The sequence below is a fragment of the Myiozetetes cayanensis genome, unplaced genomic scaffold, assembly GCF_022539395.1.
Source record: "Myiozetetes cayanensis isolate MyiCay16 unplaced genomic scaffold, myiCay2020 scf16, whole genome shotgun sequence".
Lineage (NCBI taxonomy): Eukaryota > Metazoa > Chordata > Aves > Passeriformes > Tyrannidae > Myiozetetes > Myiozetetes cayanensis.
In genome coordinates, this window is record NW_026087270.1 from 14,137,639 (window position 1) to 14,161,986 (window position 24,348).

General features: G+C 43.5%; 1 protein-coding gene across 1 annotated transcript in view; it reads right to left on the bottom strand.

The window, feature by feature from the left end:
* Positions 1-90: 90 nt before the first annotated feature.
* The window catches only part of CMIP (c-Maf inducing protein), a 129,717-nt gene continuing 105,459 nt past the window's right edge, over positions 91-24,348 (bottom strand). The window contains exons 11-21 of the mRNA XM_050311099.1: positions 16,645-16,710; positions 15,539-15,565; positions 15,017-15,065; positions 13,456-13,563; positions 10,769-10,885; positions 9,205-9,345; positions 8,233-8,280; positions 7,359-7,505; positions 5,764-5,869; positions 4,622-4,692; positions 91-2,127 (exon numbers count right to left, since the gene is read on the bottom strand). Coding sequence (XP_050167056.1) covers positions 2,074-2,127; positions 4,622-4,692; positions 5,764-5,869; positions 7,359-7,505; positions 8,233-8,280; positions 9,205-9,345; positions 10,769-10,885; positions 13,456-13,563; positions 15,017-15,065; positions 15,539-15,565; positions 16,645-16,710 — 934 coding nt within the window. The 3' untranslated portion in view covers positions 91-2,073. The remainder of the gene's footprint in view (positions 2,128-4,621; positions 4,693-5,763; positions 5,870-7,358; positions 7,506-8,232; positions 8,281-9,204; positions 9,346-10,768; positions 10,886-13,455; positions 13,564-15,016; positions 15,066-15,538; positions 15,566-16,644; positions 16,711-24,348) is intronic.

Below are 24,348 nucleotides of genomic sequence, written 5' to 3' on the forward strand. Positions count from 1 at the left end.
GGGCTCTGGTGTCTGCACCTCCCACAGCGTCCCCACGTCACCGTCCAGCCAAAGCCTCCTTCGAAGAAAACACAAAGCACGCAGCTAAAAGATAGTCACTTACAGTTTATTTTTGCCTGAAATTATTTCACATCTCTTTGTACACAGCTACAGAACAGTAGTAGTAAACCATTGGTAAAAGCAACAGTGCTAAGGAAAATGTTGGCGTATTTTTTCTTCTTTTTTTTTTTTTCTTTCTTCTTTCTTCCCATACTGCATCCTCGTACAGTTTGGGATTTGAAGGGGAAAAAACCTGACACACTACATGAGTTAAGACTCAATTTCTGTTTCATTGTTTAAAAAAAAAAAAAAAAGAAAAAAAAAAGGAGAAAAACAACATTATTTGGGATGGGGTAGTCTACGTAGCAACAAACTTAAAAAATAAACAACGAAAAAAACCTGAACAAAAGCTTGGCTTCCATTGAATAAGATTAAATATATATATATATTTATATATAAAAAATTACATTGGCTGTATGTGAAACCTCGAGGTGCTGAAGAATAAAATAAAGGTGTTAAACAGAGGAAAAACTTCTTTTTGTTTTGTTTTTGTTTGTTTTCTTTTTTTAAATAAGCAGCTCTGTACAATGAAGGCTCATTATGAAAAAAAAAGTCAACAGCATAGTTATAAAAGAAACCACAATTTTTTAAAAAATCATCTTCTAAGCAACTGTGGAATTTGAAAAATGTAGCAGTCACATTTACAGACAGGTCAGAGCTATCGGATCAGCAACACCGCGATTTCCTCAGAGTCCCCAGAGGAACATGCAGAACAATGCGTGCACAGAACAGGTGAGGGAGGGAGGGCAGGGGAAAAAACCAAAATAAACAAAAAAAAAAACCAGAAAAAGCTGATGCACAAACTGGAGGGAGAACTTTTTTTTTTCCTCTTTTTGAAATATCGGACGTAAACAGAAAACAACGGAGGAGGCAACTGATCAAATCTACAGTTTTGCGAACACCTCACTGGCAAAACGAACGACGACTCGTCCCCGTCTCCCATGTTCAAACCTGACGTGGTTTAAGAGACTAAAGAAAGTTTTCAGACTTTGGAAGGAAACGTGACTTTTATTAATCCCTGTATCCCCTCCCCCAGCGACCACACCCCCGCCCCCCTCAGTATTTTCCTTCCTATTTGATAACATTTGAGGCATTTTGAAATCAAAAAGACAACGCGATGAATGTTGACAGAGAGGGAGTATAATACAGTCTGCGTTACTAAAAGGCAATTCTTCAAGGAGGACATTTCCTTTAAAAAAAAAATAATAATAACAACAAGACAGCAAACTAGTTTATACAGTACTAAACGCAAAAAAAAAAAAAAAAAGGGTAAAAGAATTAACAATTCATAAATAAAAGACAGGTCCCAGACCTGTTATTTGTGAACCATTTTCTTAAATAGGTGCATTATGTAAATCTTATGTACAACAAAATTACTTTGCATAACAACTGCAAGGACACGGGGGAAGGTGAAAATCATATTGGTTTTGGTTTTCTTCTCTTGAGATTTCTGTAAGTTTGATTTTCTGGAGCAAAACTGGTGAAAGAGGAGTTCTGGCTGGCTGGGTCCCAGCCAAGGAAACCCAGGTAAGTAATGACAAATGAATTTTTTTTTTTTTTTCTCCACACGGCATAAAACACAAAGGCAAATAAAATCCACAAAGGTGTTTTTTTTTTTTCCTCTTTATAATCCTCTTGCTGCTACAAAGTCCTTTTTTTTTTTTGTTTGTTTGTTTCCTTTTCAATTTAAATGATGTTGATTCTGAAATCACAAAGCTGAAAGAATCCATCGGGGTCCAGGCTTGCCCTGTCCCCCCCGACACACACAACGCCACTCCGCTACCCCACAACCACAACTCCTGCCACCAAGTCCCCGGGCTCACTGCTCTACAGGTATTAGCCAAAAGTTATTTTCCGGTTTGCTGTTTGTTTCGTTTTGTTTTTTGTGTTTTTTTTTTTCTTTTATTCTGTTTGTTTTAAAAATCTTTTCCTTCTCACGAGAAGCAAAAGAGAAGAGTCGGAGGCAGGGAGAGTTCACCACGCTTCGGTGTAGCGGACGTCCACCTCTTTCAGGTTGGGTAGTTTAGCCTGCGTGGGAAGGGAGGAAAAGGTCAGAATTAATGACACATGTTCAGGACTCGGATAAAAAGTTCCTGTCAAATCTGTACCGTCAGTAAACTGGGAGGATTGACTGTTGGCCACAAACTGCAGGGAGATGCGTGACGCCCTGGATCCTGCGGGGCATCGGTGCTGAGTTCAGCAGCGAGCTGAAGCGTACGGGTGTGGCGAGGGAACAAGATGCTGAGCCCTTACAGACTCACCAGGCTAAGTCACACCTGCTCTAAAACCCATGAACCAGCAATCAGGTCCAGATCAGACCCCGATCTTCATTTTTCATACAGATGCTCAGGAAAATGTGTTTGTCAAACTCCCGCCGAGAAGGTAGAGGACTCAAACCGAGCACACAGCCCAGCCCCACGTTCCTCACTTCAGCCTCCACACTAAGGCACAGCTTGATTTCCCCCTTCATGTGCTAATAGAATTTGGAGAGTTTAGCATCTTTTTGGTGTCTTTGTGGTCTCCCTTCCGTAAGTTCCATGTTGTTCCTGAACTACCCCGTGCAGGGCAGACGGGGATCGGCAGTTTGTGCCGTTCCTCCTTGTCGATCCCGTTTCCGCGCTCCCCGACCATAATTGCAAGGTTAATTCTCTCAAAACAAATAAACACGTTTAATTAGGCTAGGGCATAATTGAGGACTTGGAAGTTTCTAGGAGTCATTATTACCTCACTCCTTGATTTATGTGCACGCATATTTTGATAAGACCTAGTCATAATCCTACAGACACTGCCAGCAAATAATTTTTCAGTTAGGCAATAATGACTTCAGTAGTGGGTGTTTATTTATTGTCTGGTTCAGCCTGCCTGGTACATATGTGGGTGTCTGTGTGTGTGCAAGTGTGTTTAGTGGGGTGGGGGATGGAGCTGAGAGGAAATGCCATCACTGGCTTGTGCCCCAAATGCTCTCGCAGACCAAGGGGAGAAAAAGGAAAGATTTGTATCAAAAATACATTCTTTGAAGTCTGAGCTGTTCTCAAAAGACCTACAACCACGTGCCTCCGGGAGAGAAACAATTACCCTCCCTTGAACACACACAGAGCACTAAAAAATGGCCACTGAGATAAATCTCAGTGGAAGAGGTGAAAGGGGAAAATTGATGCCTGCGTGTTTTCTGAGCTTTTTGAATTCTCTGCAACCATTGGGACCCTGCTCACAGACAGTTTTGCTGTTTGCCCTGGCAAGTCACTTACTTGTGTTGCTGCTAAGGACTGTTAATGCAATACCAGAGCAGAGGGAACTCGTTAGGAAAATACGAGTTTCAGTAAGAAGTTAGTGGCAAAGGGGATCCATAGCAGGGTGGGACTGGGGGAGCCTTTCAACAGATGTGATTTCAGAGCCCTGGGCCAAAATCAGCATTGACCTTGATTGTCTGTAAATGCCTGGGGCCTGGTACAAGCTCCACTGTGTGAACCTATCTGCAAGCCAGCTGTTGATCCCAAGGATGACTTCTTTGCATAGACAACTGTGATACAAGTTTTGAAAACTTGATCTTGAAAAATCCATGCTAGCAGCATTGCAGCTGAGTCCCTGGGTGAGCCCTGGCTCCAGAGCCAGAACCAAAGAAGAGACATTTGCAGTGGATTTTGAAAGCAGAGCAGTTTCAGGGCTTGCCTCAAGTTAGAAACTAAACCCAAGGTTGTGACCTTTTGAGCAAACCCGGCCCAATCCAAGGTTTCAACATAGAAGACAACCTAATGACAAGTTTCATCTTGAGTGCTTGGGTTTCTAAGGTAAGATTACAGGAGATGAGACTCACACAACACCAGAGTGAAGGCAAAGTCCACATGAAGTTATGAAAGCTGACATATCTCAGGCAGGTTTTGTCTGAAACCACCTGGGGCTGTTCCCCTCCCACAGCTACATTCTAGTTCTTTACACCCTTTTGACAAAGTGTTGTGAATTCACAGCAGCACCAGACATCTTACATGTCACATTTGGGAACTGGGCATTTGTGCAGGCATTCCTGCTTAAAGGCCAGTCCAGAACTGGAGGTGCCAAAATAAACCTGCACCCTCCTCAATGGTTTTAATTCTCCCTTTGCATTCTGAAACAAAGCTCTGTAATGCTGTTCACCCATGTTACTTCTGGTCCTGTTAACAGTACAGGACACGGTGTGCACTACATTTTACCTGTTTCTGTATCCTTCATCAGAAACATCAATATGCTCCTATTTATGAAACCTTTACTGATAAAAACTTTACTGTTGAGAGCATTGGTGAAAAGATTCAGTTTCTGATTCTATCTCATACTTCTCCATTCAGTATATTAAATATTTCCTGGGTCCATCAAAGCCAGCAACCTCCCAATGCTGTTTTCACTCATTTTCTCCCCAAAATAATCCACATCACCCTCTTCAGATAACTTTCCACCCACTCCATGGGGCCAGTTCTCTCTGCACTAGGCATCACCACCATGCACTTGCTAAATCTACTTCTCATCTTTAGTGGCTGCAATTCACAAATACCTTGAGATCTTCATAGGTATCTGCTGAAAGTTTGGTGCTGTTCATATTTAAACTACACAGGCTCTTCATGGCTAAAAGAGAAAATACACAGTTATTTATGATCATTCTGCATTTTCTTAAAATAATCAACTTACAGTAGGCCAAAGCATAAACAAGACATGACTCTATGTGCAGCACTCTCAGGAAAACGCTGAATAGTGTAAAATATAGAAGTACAAATGGATAAACAGCTGTTTGGGCCCTCATCCAGGAAAAAGTCCCTATTTAGGATGGGCCATTAAGCATATGCTTAAGTCCACTGACTTCAAAGGAGTTCAGTCAATGTCTCATAATCGGTTTCCCGCACATCATTCCGAATAGTGCCCGTTCCCAGTGCTCTGCGTGGTGCTCACGGGGGCCATGCTGATCCAGCAGTGCTCCCTCTCCTCCCCCCATTCCCATTTTAGGCTCCAGTACTTAGCAGAATAGTTTCCTAAGATGAGCCATAACCACTGGCCTGTCCGGCACGTCCGTGTAGGATCAGGCCCATGAAAGCAGCCCTTTAAACCCAGCAGCAAGGTTTGTAACACACTGCTGGATGCAGGAGAGGGTTTCATTCTGGCCCATCGAGCAGGTTTCAGTGCGCAGGGAACCCTGAATGCCTCACTCTGCCTTGCTGTGTTTAACCTAAGAACAGGGAGAGTTTCACCTCCCCAAAAAACAAGGAACAAAAAATGCCAGAAAGAGTACAGAACCTGCTGTGCACAGTTGCTAAACTGACTGATAAGTTGCCTCATGGCTTTGCAATCTTCCCCTCCTACACCACAAGGTCAGGGCCCACCCAGAGGGGACGCCCACAGGAGGGTGCGGGAAGAAAGCCGGGAAGTCCCAGGGCAACAGGTCACCTCGTGAGATGGAGACGGGTGACATCAGTAAAGGCACAGGCAAGAGCCAGAGCGTGGTCCAGGCTAACAAAGCCCACACGAGGCCACCAAGTGCCACCAGGCTCAGGTCACCCTCCCACCTCCCCTGCCCGCAACCACAACCGAGGCCTGTCCTAAATCGCTGCGGAAGCATCGCTGTGGCAGCCAAGAGTTCCACCTCCCGCGTGAACCCCTCAGAACCCGCGGGCCCTTCCCACCCAGCCCGCCACAGGCACTCACAGCTCAGCGCCAGCAGCCCCGCGTCCGTCACCGGCGTCTCGCACAGGTTGAGCACCTGCAGCATCGTGAGGTGCTCGGACAGGAGCCGCAGCCCCGCGTCTCCAAACTGTGGGGCACAAGCAGAGTTGCGTCTCAAACAATGCACCACCAACAGCTCGGGCAGGGCCCTCAGCGCAAAACAGCGTTTGCAGGCGAGCCCTCAAAGCCACGCTCTGAGCGTTCACCGCAGCCGCAAATGGCAGAGGGGAAAGCAAACAGCTTTATCCCTGTTTTGCGGGCGGGGAACAGAGAAATTAAGTGACTTGTGCTGCACACTTAACCACAGCCCATCACTTAATTAGGATGGTGCCTCCGAAGCCCGGACTCTGTACGAGCGGGCTCCCACCCAGGCTATGTGCGATGGCTGCGGCAGCCTCAGCCAGTTCCCAACCACATCACACAGAAAAAGCACAATGCAAGTGGTATTAATTAGCTATTTTGGTCTCAAGAACAATGCACTATTGATTGGTAATTGTTCTATTGACCCACTTGGTTTCTGCTGTTTCTAAATTCTAAGATTAATGGAAACCAGGATATCGCAAAATAAAATGGAATCTAAACCATTTCTTTTCTTTTTTAATAACCCCCCCCACCACACATAAAATCTTTGTCCAGTGAAATCAAACTCATTTTGAGCAAGAAGCATCCAAATTTTCAAATCCAAAAGTCATATTGTTAGAGACAAATCTGAAGGACATACAAAGAGTCTCAAAAAAAGCAAGCAATCAGTTTCTAGTTCATACTCCCCACACACACACACACACAAAAAAAAGACATTTCTGGGATACAAAGTACTTAGGAACACAAACCAAAATATTTACCTGACATTTGGGTAAAAAAAAAATGCTGCTTTTTGTAGTTGCACTGAAAATAATCATATTTTTAGGGAGCACTACAAATAGGTGCTAACAGAAAATGGGGAAAACCTATTCAGTGGAGAACCTCAGAGACCAAAAGTGGGGGCAAAACATAGAAGAAAAATTTGATTTTAAAACTTCTTTCAATTAACAGCTGAATAACTTATTCAGTTAACTTGGTCTCTTTTTGCTTACAAAATAACCACATTAACATTATATTTTCTTTCTACTTATTCATTATCTGAGTTTCTTTTTGTTGCTGTCAGGTTGATCAGCATTCAGAGCAGTTCACTGCCTAAACTGCACAGACTCCATGCTTTGCTTGACCAGATGAGATGCACAGCATCATGTTTTCATCCTAAATGCATGAAAACATAAGCACTTCTCAGGTGAGCAGCACAGGTACAGTACACAGCAGCAACAATGCCCAACTGGACCATTCAACCCAAGATAGCAGCAATGCTTTTGTAATTAAAAATAAAATATAAAAATTAAGTTTAAAAAAAAAAAAAAAAAAGGCAGAGAGACAAATCAGCCGCCCAGATGAGCAAGGCCACAGGAAGGCCTCGTAAAAATAGCATGAAGACAAATCATCTAAGCAAGCCTCTTCACACACTCTCCTTGTGCTGACGTAATGTGAGATTTCAGAATTAGTCAGCGTTGGTTCCTGCCTGGAGTCTCAGACTGCAAAGCACTTACCTGAGTCGACCACAGGTTCAGCTGCTTGAGCGAAGGCAGTTTAATGAGGTGCTCAGCACAAGCACTTGTCACGTTGGTGAAGGCCAGGCTGAGGTTTTCCAGATTCCCAAAAGATCCCGAGCTTAGCAAGCGGGCCAGGTCTGCATCCTGAAAGGAGGCAACAGATTGACAATCAAGATCATGGACTCCCCAGCCCGGAACCGTCCGTGTCACCGATACTGGTAACCAGCAGGAGTTGCACAATTACTCCACTTGTTTACAGTAACAGAGAACCACACAGAGAAGTTTCTGTTTGTTTGGCAAGCAGCTGGGGCTCTTTGTGGCAGCGTTGCTTCACACACCCTGGGAAAAATTTGTCCAAACATTAGGACAAAAACGTTCTTTGCGTGTGTATCCTTCTGAAGGCTTCAGTGCCAGGACAAATGCTGAAGCTGGGTCTTTAAGCTTCATGAAGATCTAAGCACAAGGTCCAGATCCCAGCTGTGTTCAGGACAGTTACCTGGCCTCAGTGAAGTTAGTCTGGGTTTTCACCAGGCTTAACTGCAGCAGTGCTGGGTCTCTTTGAGACTTCCATGTCTGACATCCAGAACTGCTGCCTTTTTAATGCAAAATTGTGTCCCCAAATCTACCATTCCAGATCTGCACAGCACTATAAACCTGACAGTCTGATGCTTGTGCTGGGGTTGGAAACTGCTGCACAGGCCCAAGAGCAGAAATGTGCCCTTACTTGTGTAAACTCCAGTTGTGTTGACAGAGCAAGCGGAATGGCTCCCCACTCAACTGCCCAAAACCACTGTGCCACATGGCAAACATAAATCAAGTGTTTAAATATGGAAAGACAAAGCTTGTTTTTCTATTGACATGATTAACTTACTGTGGACTTGGATGGCAGTGTTAACCTTGTGGGGCCACCTTTTCTTTGCTGTAAAAGAGAAGATATTTTGGTCAAACAAGTTGCCATTTTACATTTCAGACCCCACCTCTTCACTAGAGCAAACCCTGCTCTGATTTCAAAGCTTCCTGCCACCTCATCTCTGCTTTTTCTGCACTGACAGATTTTTTTTTTCTGAGTGTGCCTGTTGCTACCCAGGGGACACCCACTAACCACAGCTAAGTGGGTCTTCTCATGCCATTTGCCTGCTTCAGCCTGCCAGTATTTGGCTACTTTCACTTTAAAGGAAACAGCTTTAAAATGCTGGACTAAAGGAGCAAAGGGGTTGAGATCATGCAGCTGATAAAATCGTTTGTTTGACTTCAAAAAAAAGCATCTACTTCTCAGGCTGGGAGCAGCGGTTAAAGACAAATATAAATGTGAAAGAAGGAAGAGGAAGGTTGTGCAGGGCTATGTTTGCATAGGTAAAAAAAGTGCTAATGAGAGCAGATCTGGTTTCAATTTGTAGATCTTGTCTTTAAAACCAGGAAAAAACCTTTTTTTTATAGGCTCTAGCTCTGAGAACTAGACCTAAAGACCATCTCAGTGAAACGCTGTGAATGTCAGAGCATTCACAAATGCTGGCCAGCACTAGAAATATTTGCTACTCATATGTCAAAAGGTGGCAGAATTTGACAAGCTGACTTGTAAGATCTTGAGACAGCAGGGTTTCACCTTTATTCTTTCACACAGATCCTAAGCAGGTTATTGAATATCATTCATAAACATAGTATGGGATTAGTCACATCACTAAATACCACACAGGATATATATTCACAGTAAAATCCTCCTAACACTGCTCCCATCCTGTTGTTAACTGGGAATTTCACACCCTGCTTGTCTTTCTTTTGAAGCTCCATTTCTGGAGGGTGCAGACCCCCGGTGCTATGGTGATACCCTGTGCAGGGGACATACCAGCTCCTTCAGCTCCCTCTGCCTCTCACACAGCTGTTCATACATTCTCTTTCCCACGTCGGTGCTTTCCAGGGTGGAGATGATCTGGAGCTGGGTGTCGTTGTTATCAATGATGTTGTACTCCAGCATCAAGCACAAAATCTAGCAGAGCAGAACGAAAGAAGAGTGGCAACTTACAGGGCTTACATTCCATTTCTTTCAAATATCCTAATTATACTGGGCATGGGAGTTTAAATTCCTGGCTAAGTTTTTAGAGCATGCATTATGTAGGTTAGATTAGAGGATTGTAGCAACATCTACTGACCTTCCAACACAAGAAACCAATTTTTTTGTTCCTAAAGAATGAAGTGTTATCTCTAAAAGTCAGCCTGTCCATCCTGTCTTCCATTAGTGCTCATTCCTTCTGACTGAGAGGTGCAATTACTTTGCATCAGACCTGGAAGATGGCTCCAGGCCACAGCCCTCTTCACAACAGGCACAATCAATCCAGTATTTCCCAGGTACACTGGATAGGCTGTGCATTGGCAGAGCTGGGACATCACACTCCAGCAGCAGAGCCAAGCAGCTCCTTAAGTGCTGGATTTTCTGTCCCTCAGTGCTGAGGTTTCTGTGCAAGCAGAACATGTGGGAGGTGCATCCAGTCCATGAGGCAGGATCAGAAAAGCTGGAGAGGCTCTGAGAGAGGATGATGCTGGGAGCTCACTGCTGGGGCCAGGACACCCTCCAGCTCACTGGGGACACACCTGACTCACCCCTGGGAAAGGGGCTGCCAGGAACAAGTTAGACCTCAGAGGCTGATTCCAGACTTAGGACACAAGCTGCCCCTCCATGCTGCCTTTCATTTTCAGCTATGTATCATGCCACTGCAATTAAAATGCAAATTTCTTATTCCCTCCATAATTTCAATTATTTTTTAATGAAAAAAAAAATCCAGCAATAGCATATTCAAATGCATGTAGCATTCTCCTTAATTTACTGGATTGAATTAGCATGGACAGCTCCAAGTCAATGAAAACTTGTAACTCCTTCCACCTATTTATCTACCCTCTACTTCCACTTAAAATACGACATTTATCAAGAAACTTCTCTTAAGAAACCCGGAAAAATACATATAAACTATTAGTGCAGTAATAATGACCAATCATAAGCACAAAGAATGTGTACTGATATAAGCAAATAAGGTTTTGTAAATGCACTTCCTGTGCACTGCTCGCTTTGCAGGTGGCAAGACAAGCACCAAGCATTTTGTCACGGAAAAGCCTCGTGGTTGTGAATTCTGACCCCTCACCACAACCAATATCATCATGGCCCACTGATTTCCCATCTTAACCTCTCCAGCTGCATTACAGCAAACAATTTCTTTCTCCAAAAATTCTTGCAACAGAACTTCACGTAATTCACATTCGTATCTGCAGAACAACAATGCTCTGTTCCACTCCACTGTGAGAAACACAACTGCAAAATGCTGGTGGTTTGACACAGCACAAACCTGAACTCTGCTGGGAAAGGCAGTGGGAAGCCAAATGCTCATCAGTCTGTATGACCACAAATGTTTAGGGCTTACCTCTACCATCGTCTGGTTACCCCTCAGAGCCAGTAGCATGCAAGGTCCTAATTTATTTTCAGCCAGTGAGAGGAGGAACTTCTTTGTTTTATAGCAGGATCCCATTAAAATATGAACCTATTTGAGAAACAGAGGTAAAATTAGGGGTGTGAGCTCAAAAAACACATATACACCTGAAGGGACATCTGTTATGCAGTCAAAAAACGTTAAATATTTTCAACAAACCAAAAGGAACAGAGACCCTCATTACAATTCACAATTGCAGACTCTCAACAGCCTTATTGCTGAATGGAGGTGACTTTCTGAAGAAGGTGATGCCTAGCGAGATCTGAGGGAGTGGGAAGTTTCTCTCCACAAGGGAGCCCAGCTGACAGCCCACAGGCCTGGTACAGGCTCCCCAGGAAACACCAGAGCAGCTGTGCTATTGCTCCCATTCCCAAGAAACGCGATGAACCAGCCCCAGGGGAACCACCAGGGATTTTGCTTTTGCATCTGTTTGCGGTTCGGTTTCCCTGGAAGTGCCAGCTGGTGAGCAAGGGGTTTGTGCCTGGGTGAAAGGCAGCGGTGCTGGCAATCTGCTGGCCTTGCTTAAGGGGTGGTGACAGAAAAAAATCACCTGTGCAGGACGAATAGACAGGAGCTGACTGGGGAAGGAAGGACTGCTTCAAGGAAATCCAGCAGCCCTGAGCCCGAAGCCAGGGATGACTTCGTGTGCTTTCATGTGCTTGAGTCATTATCTTGTTTTCTCTTTTGCTCAGTTTTCCCCAAAAGGAAAGCAATGCTGAGAACATCCCCTGAGTAAGACTCCTTCGAGTCCACCAGTTAACAAAGGTGTCCTGCAGACTCTCTCCGAGCTCCAGACAGCATTGTATGACATCACATAGTAACACCCATGGCAGAAATGCAAAGCCACTTGTACAAATCAAACCAAAGTCTCTTCTCACAAAAGAGGTTTGGCCATATTATTCCCCATTTAAAAGCCCTAGAAATTAGATGCAGAGAATTTTAGATGCAGAGAATCTTATTTCATAGCCCAGATGGTTGATTCCCCATTTGCTGAGGAGCATTGGGTGAGAATTTGTATTTTCCAATGGCCTGGGCAGGAAGAGCTCCATTATGTAGATTCAGCATCAGCACTACTCTTAAGTGACCCTATAAATTCATTCTGTGGTCCCCCTGGTTCACGGCATTGCCTGGGCTATGTTCAATACTGCTGAAAGTAGCACGGCCATGCCATGATGATGTCAATTCCATGTGAATCAGGTGCTACCACACAATTTTGCTTCCTCGTGGCTTCACTACCAGCAAGGTCTTCAGAGAAACAGAAAATCTTTTTTTTCTTAAGCATCCATCAGCTCAGGTGGCCTTTACAAACATTAACCTTCAAGCCAAAATGGATTTCATTTCATGCAGTTTTCATTAAGCTTTTTTAGAGGTTTTCTTGAGCAATAGAAAATACTGACTCTCACACTAATGTAACATTAGGTGCATCTCAGAACAGGATGTTTTCCAAACTTATGGTTAGTCGTTAGCAGCTCTTTAAGTATTTATCAACATCCTTGCAAAGGGCACAGAGTACTGCATATTAATGTGTGTTAGCATTGTGCTTTCTCATGCACACCATCTCCTGATGCTCATAAATTTCCTGAGCTGAACCAGCTCTCAGGAGAAATGATACAGTTCTGAAGGAATTTTCTTTTCAGAAGATAAAAGACATATAAACAGTGAAGAGGGATGAAATGTTTTGTGAACAGTCTTTGTTCATTATCTGTTTCAAAGGTATCTGATCCATCTGAATTTAAGAGTACAGACAGACATGCATGTTCTTTATGTCCCAAAATGTTCAGCATGTGGGAGATGCACAGAAGTGCAGCTCTCCCTGGAAGTCACTTCACTGTGTACCCAACAGCCAACTCCAACAAATGTTTTTCCCCTTACCAGGGAAAGGCAGTAATATCATTTCCATCTTACTTGCTATATGGAGAATTAATACAGAGCGAGACCTACGTGACTTGACCCAGGTTGCACAGGAAGACAGCGCTTAAATCACATCACTGATTAAAACCTCTTATTTTCTGTCTAGTCCTTCTCTGAGTTCCAAAAGAAGTAACTGCTGGAAATGGAATAGTGGTTTCTAATCACACCTCCTCACACCAGTGTAATTGAGCAGTCACTGATACATCTTCTTTCTTTCTGTCTTTCTATCTATCTGTCAATCTATCTATCAATCTATCTTTTTGGTTAAGTCGATGTTACTGTTTTTAAATTCCAGGGTAACCTATAAATGAAAACTACAGGTGTGCAGGTACAGAACAGCCTGTCTCCCCTGTCTCCCAGTATTCCATGTTTCTTGGGACAGTTTTTTATGTAGACATACATATTTATCAATACAAAAATGCATACATATGCACAGGCATGGTTTGTGCATTACACTACCAGTGAGAACACATGACAAAGTCCAAAGGGAGAAGAATAACATGCTAAACAAACTGTGACTGCAAGGGAGGTCAACGGATTTGGTGAGAGAAAGATCCAGATTTCCTGGTGAATGTTCCTGGTTTACCAAATCATTTCAATTTTTTTTTTTTTTTTTTTTGACAAAAACAAATGAATCTTGTTACTGGCAACTAGGCATTAGCTACTTACTGAAAGGAGGTTTCTAAACTCACATTATTGCAGACACGTACCATACTGGCAAACAGCTCTCCATCATCATCACAGGCCACCCCTCCAGGGCTGTAGAGCTGGAACCAGCCGTCTTTGCCAGCCCGCACGCTCAGCAAACAGGAGTGGACCTGCCAGAAAGTGAAGACATTGGGGAGGTTAAAATTCCTGCCAATAATCACCAGCATCTCCCACACCGGGTCGAAAGAAGTAACTGCAAAACCAGGGCCTGCTGGAAATTTCGTGGTTGATATCCCAACCTACAGAGCTGCAGGCCTGTCTCCACTCACAGAACCCATTTTTTCAGTATAAACCAGGTGTATCATCCCTAAATGCTTGGCCTTTTTCATTCCTTTTACACAAATCAAACACAAAAATGGCTCTGATTTAGAACAGCTCCTTCTACTTGGAAAAAACCAAAACACCAAAAAAACACAACCAAAAAACCCCCACCAATTTCTGAGCTTCTGCCATTTCCCCACATCCTCCCAGCATGTGTGTCTACACATCTGATGTGAGCTGCATACCAAATGCAGTGGCTGATGGTTTGCTCATTCCAATCACTAAAAATCCTCATTACTCCTGCTCTAATAAAATTTGACCAGAGTCAGGGTGAAGGAAGTCCACAAGGAAAACTCAACAGGGATATGTAACACAGAAGTTGCACTAAAGAACTGGCACCAGTGAGCAACCATTAGTCTAAATTTGTCCCACTGTAGAGATTACTATATTTAGTCCCACAGTTTAATAGAAGAGTCATAATTAAGCTTTTTTTTTTTCTACCCTCGAAGACACAGATGTTCCATTTCAATTTTTGAGGTCTGTGGGGGGGAAGGTAAAATCCATGCTCTTTCCTTTAAGGATGCAACACCAGTGACAGATGAAATCCTGGTGCCCTTCTAGGGCAAGAAGGTTTTATCTGACAGCGGTAACTACTGCTCACAAGGGGTAAAATCATGAAAACCAGGAGTTCTGGGCAATGATGATGATGCAGCCTCACCCACAGTCTGAGGGAGCTTTGTCTCCTTTATGCCAAAAGCAGGGATTATTGTGGATGAGAGGTTCCCTCTGACTCAGCCAAAGCTGATGATGTTGAACGAGCTACGAGTGCAGCAATGAAGCAGCAGCCACCACGACACAGTCACTGCAGTAACACACCTCCCACCCCCTTTTCTCCTGCCAGTTCATGAGAATTATGGTCATTTGTACACAATGTGGCTGAAACACAGCTAAATGGAACCTGTCATTTTGTAGGCTGTATGGATCCATGGATTCTGCTTCACTTTTTTGGCGTGAAAGATGACAAGCTCTGAGAGATTCCAGAGAGTGGGAAAATCTTTCTGGCTACAGGCTGCTGCAGAACAAGGACATCAACTGATGCCAGACAGGAGGTGACAACACATGCTTTACACATAAGGCCAGAAACCCTTAAAGTGGATGTCCTGAGTGGACATCACTCCTTAAGAGACTTAAGCAGAGCAAAACCACACCATGTTTTGAAACAAACCACTTGAGCAGAGATCTGAACAAGCTCACTTGCAATCCCTCCAATTAATATCCTGTGTAAACTGCCAACAAACTCACTTCTTGCCTCGGGTCTTCTGCAAATCTCTGGATCACATATTTCAGCTCTCTGGAAAAAAAAAAAAAAAAGAAGATTAAGAAGGACAAGAATAAGCGTGGCTGGTTGCAGCATTCACACAAGTGTCATATTTCTCTTGATTTACACTTTAAACGATATATATTCATGCACTTTAGAGAGAAACAAGTTGAACTCCTTCCTCAGGAAGGAAATATGACGTCTAAAAAGTGATTACCAAGGACAGTGCCTATTCACAGCAGCCCAGAAAAGGTTTCAGAGATGTGCACTGACAAACTCATTTGTAAATTCTATCAGCACCCAGTGGCTTCAGTCCTTGGGCTCCTGCTAGCACAGTAAATTACAAAGAAAACTTCTTACTGCTAACTGATCATGCTTACAGCCCCTCCCATATAAAAAGCATTAGAGACACAATACTGAATAATGCATCATTGCTATTACTGACTAGTACAAGTATTTTAAGTAATTGCCCCCTTCAGTACAACAAATGAGCCCCACAGACTTACTTTGTGAATTTCTCATGTGCAAGAGCCCTGAAATTCAAAACAGAAAACAGAAGAGTATGAGGATCTGGGAGAAGGGAGGGGAAAAAAAAAATCAAAAAACCCAAACATCCACATTTCAGTTCTTTCCAGATAATAAAAGGATTTGCTAAGCAACTGCAGCACACAAGACAAAAAAAAAAAATCTTTCAATAAAAATCAGATAAAGCCTCTTTCATCAACCTTGGGGGGGGGGGAATCACTTGAAAGAAATCTTGTAGCTCCTCCTGAGTCTTAGACAAGGCTCTGAGTAACGTCAGTTGGAGCTTTGGGTCAGAAGAAAGTGAACAAAAGACTTCCAATATAGTTATACAATTAAAAACAGAGTTTTGGCTACCTCCGAGAGCCAGGTGAATTCTTTAATTGCACTGCAATTAGGGTATGGTCACAGCTAATTAACGTCAGTAAAGCAATTAATGGTGATTCTGTGAAGTGCCTTGCATCATGGTACGGTTTACATCTCCCCCAGGACTCTCGTTGGACTTAGCTAATGCTGTCTCTGTTGCCTGTCTCCAAGCTCTCACTGTAGCCCAGGTAACCTGGTGTGGAGGATTAGACCTCTCTGATTCAAGACACCAGGTCATTAGGGGATGTGATAAGCCAGCAAATTGTACAATTATGGGCTGTAATTTCTGTCCGTGGAGGTCTGCATTTCATGAACACTGCAGCTCATTAATAGGTTTCCGAGGGAGCCTGGCTGATCCGTAGGGTAACTTCTTCATTTCATGCAGAATACAAATGCTGTGAGTCTCTGTGACGCCAGTGAAGCATCCTCCTCCACTAAATCTCTCACTTTGCTCTCCTCCTCACCAGCTTTCCTTCCTTTCCCATCTGCCTGTCTCTGGTTAACCATGTTTCTATTCAGGACCATCTTAGAGAAATGGGGAAGGAAGTTGAAGACGGGGAGGTCTTCACATCCCTCTGCATCAGCCCAAATCAGCTCTAGTTTCTAAATCAATACTAGAGGCACAAAGCTCCTATCGCCATCACTTTTTACTTGACATTATATTTCACCATAAAACAACAGTAACAAGAATAATCCAGTAAATACTAAGCCAGGGCAAACTCACTCTTTGGGAAACGGGATAGGCTGAAGCAAGCTGGCCAGGGCTGGTCTCCAGTCATCATAGTCTGACCTGAAAAATGAACATTTTATTAATAGGTTGCCAGGTTTTAAATATGGTTTGACAACAGTTAGTTCAAGGAGTTAAAAGCTTTTTACTGCAGGCACTAACAACCTTTCTGTTTTACTGAAACACTCGAAAGATCTACAGTGACATTTCCCTTTCCATTTTCAGCACATTCTCCACTGAGGCACAATAAATCTGGTATTTACAGTGACCTCCAGAGAGGCCTTCTTTATGTCAACTTAAAGACATTTGCTGTTTATGAAACCTGTTGACATTTAATCACTAAGTAATACTTTCATCTAAGTTGGTACAGCAATTACCAGGCCATTGCTATTTACAGCTCTGCTCTGCATGTAATTGGAATTTTTATTTGCTATAAAACATAAACCCATTTGTAAAAACAAAGATACCCCCCAATCCATTTCTGACCTTGGCAGAAAGGAATGGGTCAATTCAAACAGTACAAAGTCTTTAGCTTAAGGGGTGAGAGACTAGAGAGGGAAGCTCTGTCAGAATTATTGAGTGGAAGAGGACAAATGAGGACAACTACAGCAGAGAGCTCAGCCCAGTGCACCCAGTAAGAAGCACCTCCTCTCTGTTGTGTCAGCACCCCAGCTCCCAGCTGATGCACTTGGTTTTCATCTCAACACACAGAACAGTCCTACAAGGAGCCATCCATAAGGGGATGCTCATGTGAACCAGGATATAAAGAATATTTTGCTTTACAGCATGCACTGCTAAAGGCAAACCCATCTGGCCAGCACACCATCCCAACCTGCTGCCAAATTCCACCTGCTTGACCATACCTGGGGAAGGCTCCTCATGTAGGAACAGCACGTGCACACTGCCACCCCTACCCTTCCAGTGATCCCAAACATCCAGTGGCTACTTAGCACTGATTAACTGCTGAACAAGGCACTGCACAAAGGGCACAACCACCGTACGATGGATGACGTGAAGGACACAAAGTAAGAGAATTTGGCAAGTCAGCACCAAAACAGGGCACAGAACCCACAGTCAAAGCCCAGCCCTTGGCACTGCCAGCCAGGCCACCCTCACTCCCATCAGTAGCCATTTACAGACATAAATCTCATATAGGGTGGAACACCTTGGGATGTTTATAGAGGCAACATTCAAAAGCCTACCCCCTCCTCTTACTGCTGCTACCCTTCAGATTTCAGTGCTAAAAAACAGATTATTGGCTGCAGCTTACTGGAAACTTGGCACAAAAGCATGGTGTGTCTTTAGGAAGGAACGAAGTGTAATGTTCTCAAATGGACAGTATCTACTGATAGCATTAGAGACAGACAACATATGCACAGGAACTGTTCCAAAAGAATGCAGTTTTGCAAAGAGAAAGTCCTAGCCCAGAGAAATTGCAGATGGATGCATTTCCAAAAGTCTCATCCATCTTTTGAACCACATAACCCAGAAATTTCCATAAACTAGTAACACACACGGTATGGACAGTCCACAAGGACATGTTCATGGACACAAGGAAAACATACATGCACGAGCAGGGGATTCTTAAGAAGCAACATGCAGAAAAATTTTACTTGAAGGGAGCATCATGATGTAAAAGTCAACTAGGGAAGCAGTTATCACTTGCCCAAGAGCAGTATGAGTTCAGGTTACAAAAACGTGTCATATCTTATGCAAGTAACCAACCCACTGGGATCTGAAAGTAGTGTAACATATTAAAAACCAGAAAAAACCCTCGTGCCCATGCCAGCTGCACTAGAAGCCAGTGAGCCTAATCTTCTCCTCCATCAAAAATTCTGTTCTCGGGTCTAAATTAGGAGCAACTCTGGGACAGGGGTTACACAAACCTAAAGTGAGTGTGAGTCAGTTGCAGGGGGAGGACTTTTGTGATCACCCATTCATCAGGTTCTTTCCAGAGACAAAAAGTCCCTTACCTGCTTAGACACTGAACAAATAAGGAAGATGATCAATTTTTCAGTGTCTCGGAACAGCAAGACACGAAGCAGGACTTCATTACAGGGGCTGTTTTTCCACTTAGTCAGTGTAAAGTGAATAACATGAAACACCTGAGGATGGGGCTTGTCATAGAAACTGAAATAAGGCAAGGAAACCTCTGACACAGCATCTCTAAGATGAGCTCTGTGGGTTCTTTCAACAAAGCGTTGATTAATTAGGGCTCTCTACATGACTATTTGTTGTTTCTGACCTACAGACACAAAGGGTCAGTGACACAGAACTCTGACCCGTGTTCAGGTTCAGCTGAAAGTCTCTTGTTTACCTAGCAGGTCTCTGGAGGAGACAGTTGATGCAACACATCTAGAGCTGCAGCCATGAGAACTGCCAGAGGTCTCTGACCCACACAGCCTGGGTTTCGCTATGTTTGTTAGGTGTGAGAATGAAGTACAGACTGTGGTTGGAAACTCCTAGATGATTTTACTCTAAAAATGACACATTTTTATCGGTACACACTAACAACTTCAAACGCAGATTTTTGAGCAAGGGAGGCTCGAAAGTCAAAAGGCTGAGTTTTAGGAAATTCAAAGGTGTTAAAGGTGCTTCACATTCCATGAGATACAGCACCTGCAGATCTTCCCTAACAGAAGCTTAAAAGCTGAGACCCACTTGGAGGTTTAACTCCTATGACATCTCAGGTTAAGTGTTACCCCACTGAAGTTCCTTCTTTCGCAATCTGTGATTAGTAATAATATGAACCAATCAATTTTTCGTGGCTGATCTTCAAAGGAAATTGCAAGAGTAAGAAAAAAGACCAAGAGAAACTGCAGGCAGAATTGGACAGCATCACTCTGACTTTTGAAGCTGGGGAGCCTCCTTTTGCAGAGCAGGTCTGTGAGAGGGCAGTGAAAATAAACCATAGCCTGCTTCCCTAGGAGGAGAAGAAAGACAGACAACCATTTCCTATGAAATATATAAAATTTGGTCACATGAGTGGGATCTGAACATAAAATCTGCACAGCCTGTAATCCCTTCAATCTGAGCTAGGAAACATGAAACAAACACAGCACGAGAATAAAACTAAACTACTTATTAAAAGCCTACGGTGTTTCTCCTCCTCCCACCTATTCCCTTTTCAAAAACATTTTCCTTCTGTCTGTGCTCATCTCATCTTCACTCTTCTTTCATTTCAGACAGCTGCTTTTCTCTTTTCCTTTCTTTTTTTTCCCCCCCCAGTCCATTCAAAGCTCTAACACAAGACAGAAGTGTTTGAAGCAGCGAAAGAAAGGGAGATGGATTATCTCTGGCTGCAGTTAACAACCACTGCAATGAGCCAGACAAAGAGACCAGGCCAGGAGGAGGAGGGAGCACAGAGCTCCAGGGAGAGCACCTGTGACAAACTCCCTCTGGAGCTCTTCAAAGGGCGCTGGGCTCAACACTCACACTCATCACACAGCTCAAATCCCAGCACTAGCCTTATAAAAGCAAAGGGGCAGAAAGACTCCCTGATGTACCCACTGGCTCTGCTTTTTTTGCAGGATTTGCAATTTTAGGTGAGCAGGACAGCAGCCAAGCTGCAGCCTGACCTACGGGTTCCTGGTAGTGTGTGGAGGGCTGGAGGTCAGGCAGCCTGACAGGCTGTGACAGCTCCTCAGAGCCATCACCTTCTGCTGCACACAGGAACGTTTTCTAGGGGATTGGCCAAAACATAGAACAACCACATTAATTAAATAATCCCCCGCTGCAGTGGCTTTGCCTCTGGGCCATCGTCGCTCTTGGCCTGCCAACATAACACATTTTCCTTCCCCGGGATCACCTTTCACCAAAATGAAAACCTGCCCATATGTCATGTGCGGCACAAACAATCCAAAACATACCAGCAGCCCAGGGCAACCCCGATAAACATGACATAAGAGAAACCACTTGGGATATTCGGAGCATGCCACTGACCTATTGGGGAATGCAGAGCAGGCAGGGGAAGCTCCAGTGGGTGCTTGTGTTTGAAAAGCCGTCGCTCTTATCTCTGAGAGACCACAAGCCCCGAGTCCTCAGTTTTGGGAGGATAATGAAGAGACAAGAGCAACTACTTGGAAGCAGCTTGTTCTCCAGACTGAGCAGCTTGAGCAGCTTAAAAATCCTTTTGATAACCTCTGCTGTCAGACAATAAGATGGCCAAGCCCCCCCCATCATGTCCCTGATCCCTTCTTTCTCTGGCTCTAGGTCCAACTCCCTGAATTGTGTGGTTTAGCTCAGGGCTCCATGGCAGGCTGAGAAAAAGTCCCATCAGACCCTCTGTCACATAAGGCTCAAACACGCCATCTAGAAAACAGTGAGGTACCTTTTCATGTTCAGCCCTCTCTCGAGCTGGGCCTGTGGTTTTTCCAAAAGAAGAAAATTTAGCACCACTAAAATACCCTAGAAAGCTCCTGCCCTGGCTGCTAAGAACAGAAACGGGCTCCACTGCTCACAGTTGGCACGGGAGCACCAGGAAACAGCAACACAAGGTTGCCCAAAGGAGGTGACACTGCCCTGGTCACACTGGCCCCAGAGAGGGGTACAAGCGTCTGCACATCTGGAAGGACCCTTGTCACTACAGGCAGCCATGGAAACAAAAAAATAACACAGACAAAGGGTAACAGCTTAGGATACAACACCATCACAGCTTCCCTAAGAGGGGTCTGTTCTCACAGCCAGTTTAGTTTGCTATTTGTTGATCCAGATTTCACTAAAGGAGTTTAAGTGTCCCCCCCTGCCCAACTCTGGGTGCTGCCAGTGGGATCCTTCTGGTGAAACACAGACTTTGAAGTCATCCAGATCGTGGTCCCTTCCACTGCAAGTTTCTCCAACCACAGTTGTGCTGTCCAAGCACAAGTTTGGCTGTATGAGACATTCCCTAACTCATGGAGACATTAACATGCAAGTAAGAGCTGGGCAACGCTGAGCTGTTCTCAGAGCCTCTAATTTAATATGATGAACAGAAAGTTTTCAATTAATTTAGTGCATTTTCTATGCACCAGTTTAAGACTTTGTAGCATTCAGGAGGCACTGACTGGCATCAGCAACACTGTCAGAGTCCAGACTGTGTTACAGAATATTGACACAGAAGTGTGATCCACTTTTGAGTGCAGGACAAAAATATCATATTCCACTAGAGACTGTCTCCTTTACCATCTGCCCAGACTTTGGGTCATCTGCCAAAATCTTTAAAATCATGGTTTTCTGTTTTCCTTTACTATGCAATAAGTGGTGTTTTGTTACTCAACTGCATTAGAAAGAGGGTCAAAGATGTTCTGGGTGCTATAAAAGCCCCACAGACCAACTTTCCAACTGCCCTCTTAGCCTTCTGTGCAAAAAGTGAGGTATTATAGTGATTATTAAAGAACACTTTTATCAAGATTAGAAATGAGTTTTTTCCCCAAAAAGTAAGTATCGTGTAGGAATCAGGTGAACAATAAAATGTGCTCTGCTGAAGCTACTGTTGAGAATTCTTATTTGCTAGACTTCCAATAATTAAAATCTGCCTAAATGATTTACTCCCTGCTGCCCTAAGTTAATTATGTAAAAAAGATATCATTGCTGGTGACTCTCTTGTTTTGATGATGATACTGAGTCAGACACCTAAAAGAACAATCAAACTCAATGCTAAGCAACTTATTTATGTTTGGCTTACCACTGTTATTAATAAGAGCATTATTTTAGTGACTGCCTGCTGAGAGCTCACCTCCTGGATAGCAGTTGTTTTATAATTAATGTTTTCTTCCTACTGGCATGTTCTTCAACTCTTTGTTCATATTCTCAGATTCTCAAAGTACAGCAATAGTATTTTGTGCAACAGAAAGCCTTTGTTCAAGAAAAGTTTGAGCATGAAAGGAATCAGCATCATAACAGCATGTAGTTTTGTTAGTAACTACAAGCCCTTCTACAATGCTTTTCCATCACTGGTTTCAGCATTTAAAAAACAACATTAAAAATCTTCACTATATTTTACAGATAAGGAAAATGAGGCACTTATAAGTGGCTTATCTAAAATCTCCTAAGCCAGGGGCAGAACCAACAGAACTCAGTCCTGCACTAATGGCTTCAGGCTCAAAAAATAAACCAGAGTATGAACAGGAATGGAAGGGAACTTTAACCAGTGGAGTTACAACCTGTACAGCCATGGCTCTGCTTTAGAAGCTGCCCTGTGTTCTCACAGGTTGTGATTTCTCAAGCAGGGTGTGGACTCTGGCAGGTCAATCTGAGGAGAGCTGCACCAGCTTTGTACTATTGCTGGTCCTTCACATCCTGCAGGTTTTACCCTTCAGAACTCCCATCCTACAACCCATGGAAGGCCCCAGAGCTGCTCCACACCTTCAAAACCCACAACAGCAACAGATTCCCATTTTCACTGTTGAACAGTTTGATTTTTAAAGAGACATCAAACAAATAAAAAAAAGTAGATTATTTTAAGGTATGGAGTGAAATAAAGAGTCCTTTGTGCAGGAAATTACGCAGGGTTTGAGACCTGGCATATCAAATGTTTAAAATGTGGAGAGGCTGCGAGGAAGAACATGCCCATCCGTGAATTTGTTTATAAGTGTGTGTCAGCTGCGTGATGAAACCAAAACCGTCAATGCTTAGTGAGTCAGCACCCAAGCCAGCATCAGCACTGAGAGAGTTCAGTGTTTATGGAAAACAGCGACAGGCAAGGGGATGGGAATAAATACACGACGTGTTTAATGAGGCACCTGGGTGGGTGAAGACTTAGCCCCCAGATGCAGCAAACTCAGATGCTGTGCTTTTTAATGCACATTTTTAAAGGCAGGAGAGCATAGGCCACAGGGAAAAAAATATCAAATCAGTCTTCACAGCAACTTCCTGCTCTAGAATCTAATGAGAACAGTACCTTGGATTCACCTGCCCCATCTCCAGTTTTGAATGTGTGCTTACGTATTTGCAAGCCAGATCTGCACCGAGTGAAAGAGCTGTGTTGCAAATTTGTACCATGTATTTTGAATAAAATGAAAATGTGGGACAAAACCTTCACAGAAACCTCCATCACAGCAGTTTGACTCCATTTAATTCCTTGAGAGCAAACCCCCAGATCTGACTGAAGTGTAGCTGCATGCTCATGGTTTACAGTCCAAATTTCAACCACCATATCTTGGATTCTAAAAAAACTCAACTATTACTTCATTAAGCCTTATATTGTTTAAAAATAATAAGTGGAGAAATTTAACAGTTTGCCCAAAGACATACTGCAACTCAGTACCAGAGCTGGCTGCCAAAGGCAATGATGTTGTTTTACTGTGTTTTTATTACAAGCTTCTATTCTGTAGTCCACCTTTTGTGTTATTGCATTTCATTTGTTTATCCAGGAGAAAAACAAGCTTTTTCTGAGGAACAGTTTCCTTTATATTCCTTTTGAAGATATTTGCCTCTCAGGAAACCATGGAGCCATCATTTTGTAAAGACTATTTGAGCACCTGTTCCCTAACACAGGTCCACTGTACCAAAGCAACTGGTCAACAAATAGAGACTCCATTCTAATACAAGTAAATCTGAATGAGTCATAAAACTTCCACAAACACGTGAAGGGAGAACACCTCAGTGAACAACAGTAACCTCCTCCAACTCCTGCTGAAGTCAGAGGAGTGGTGCTGCTACCACTGCACAGGCACTGAGCCTAGAACAGACCTGCCCTTTCTAGCTCTGTCTCAGGCAATCCCA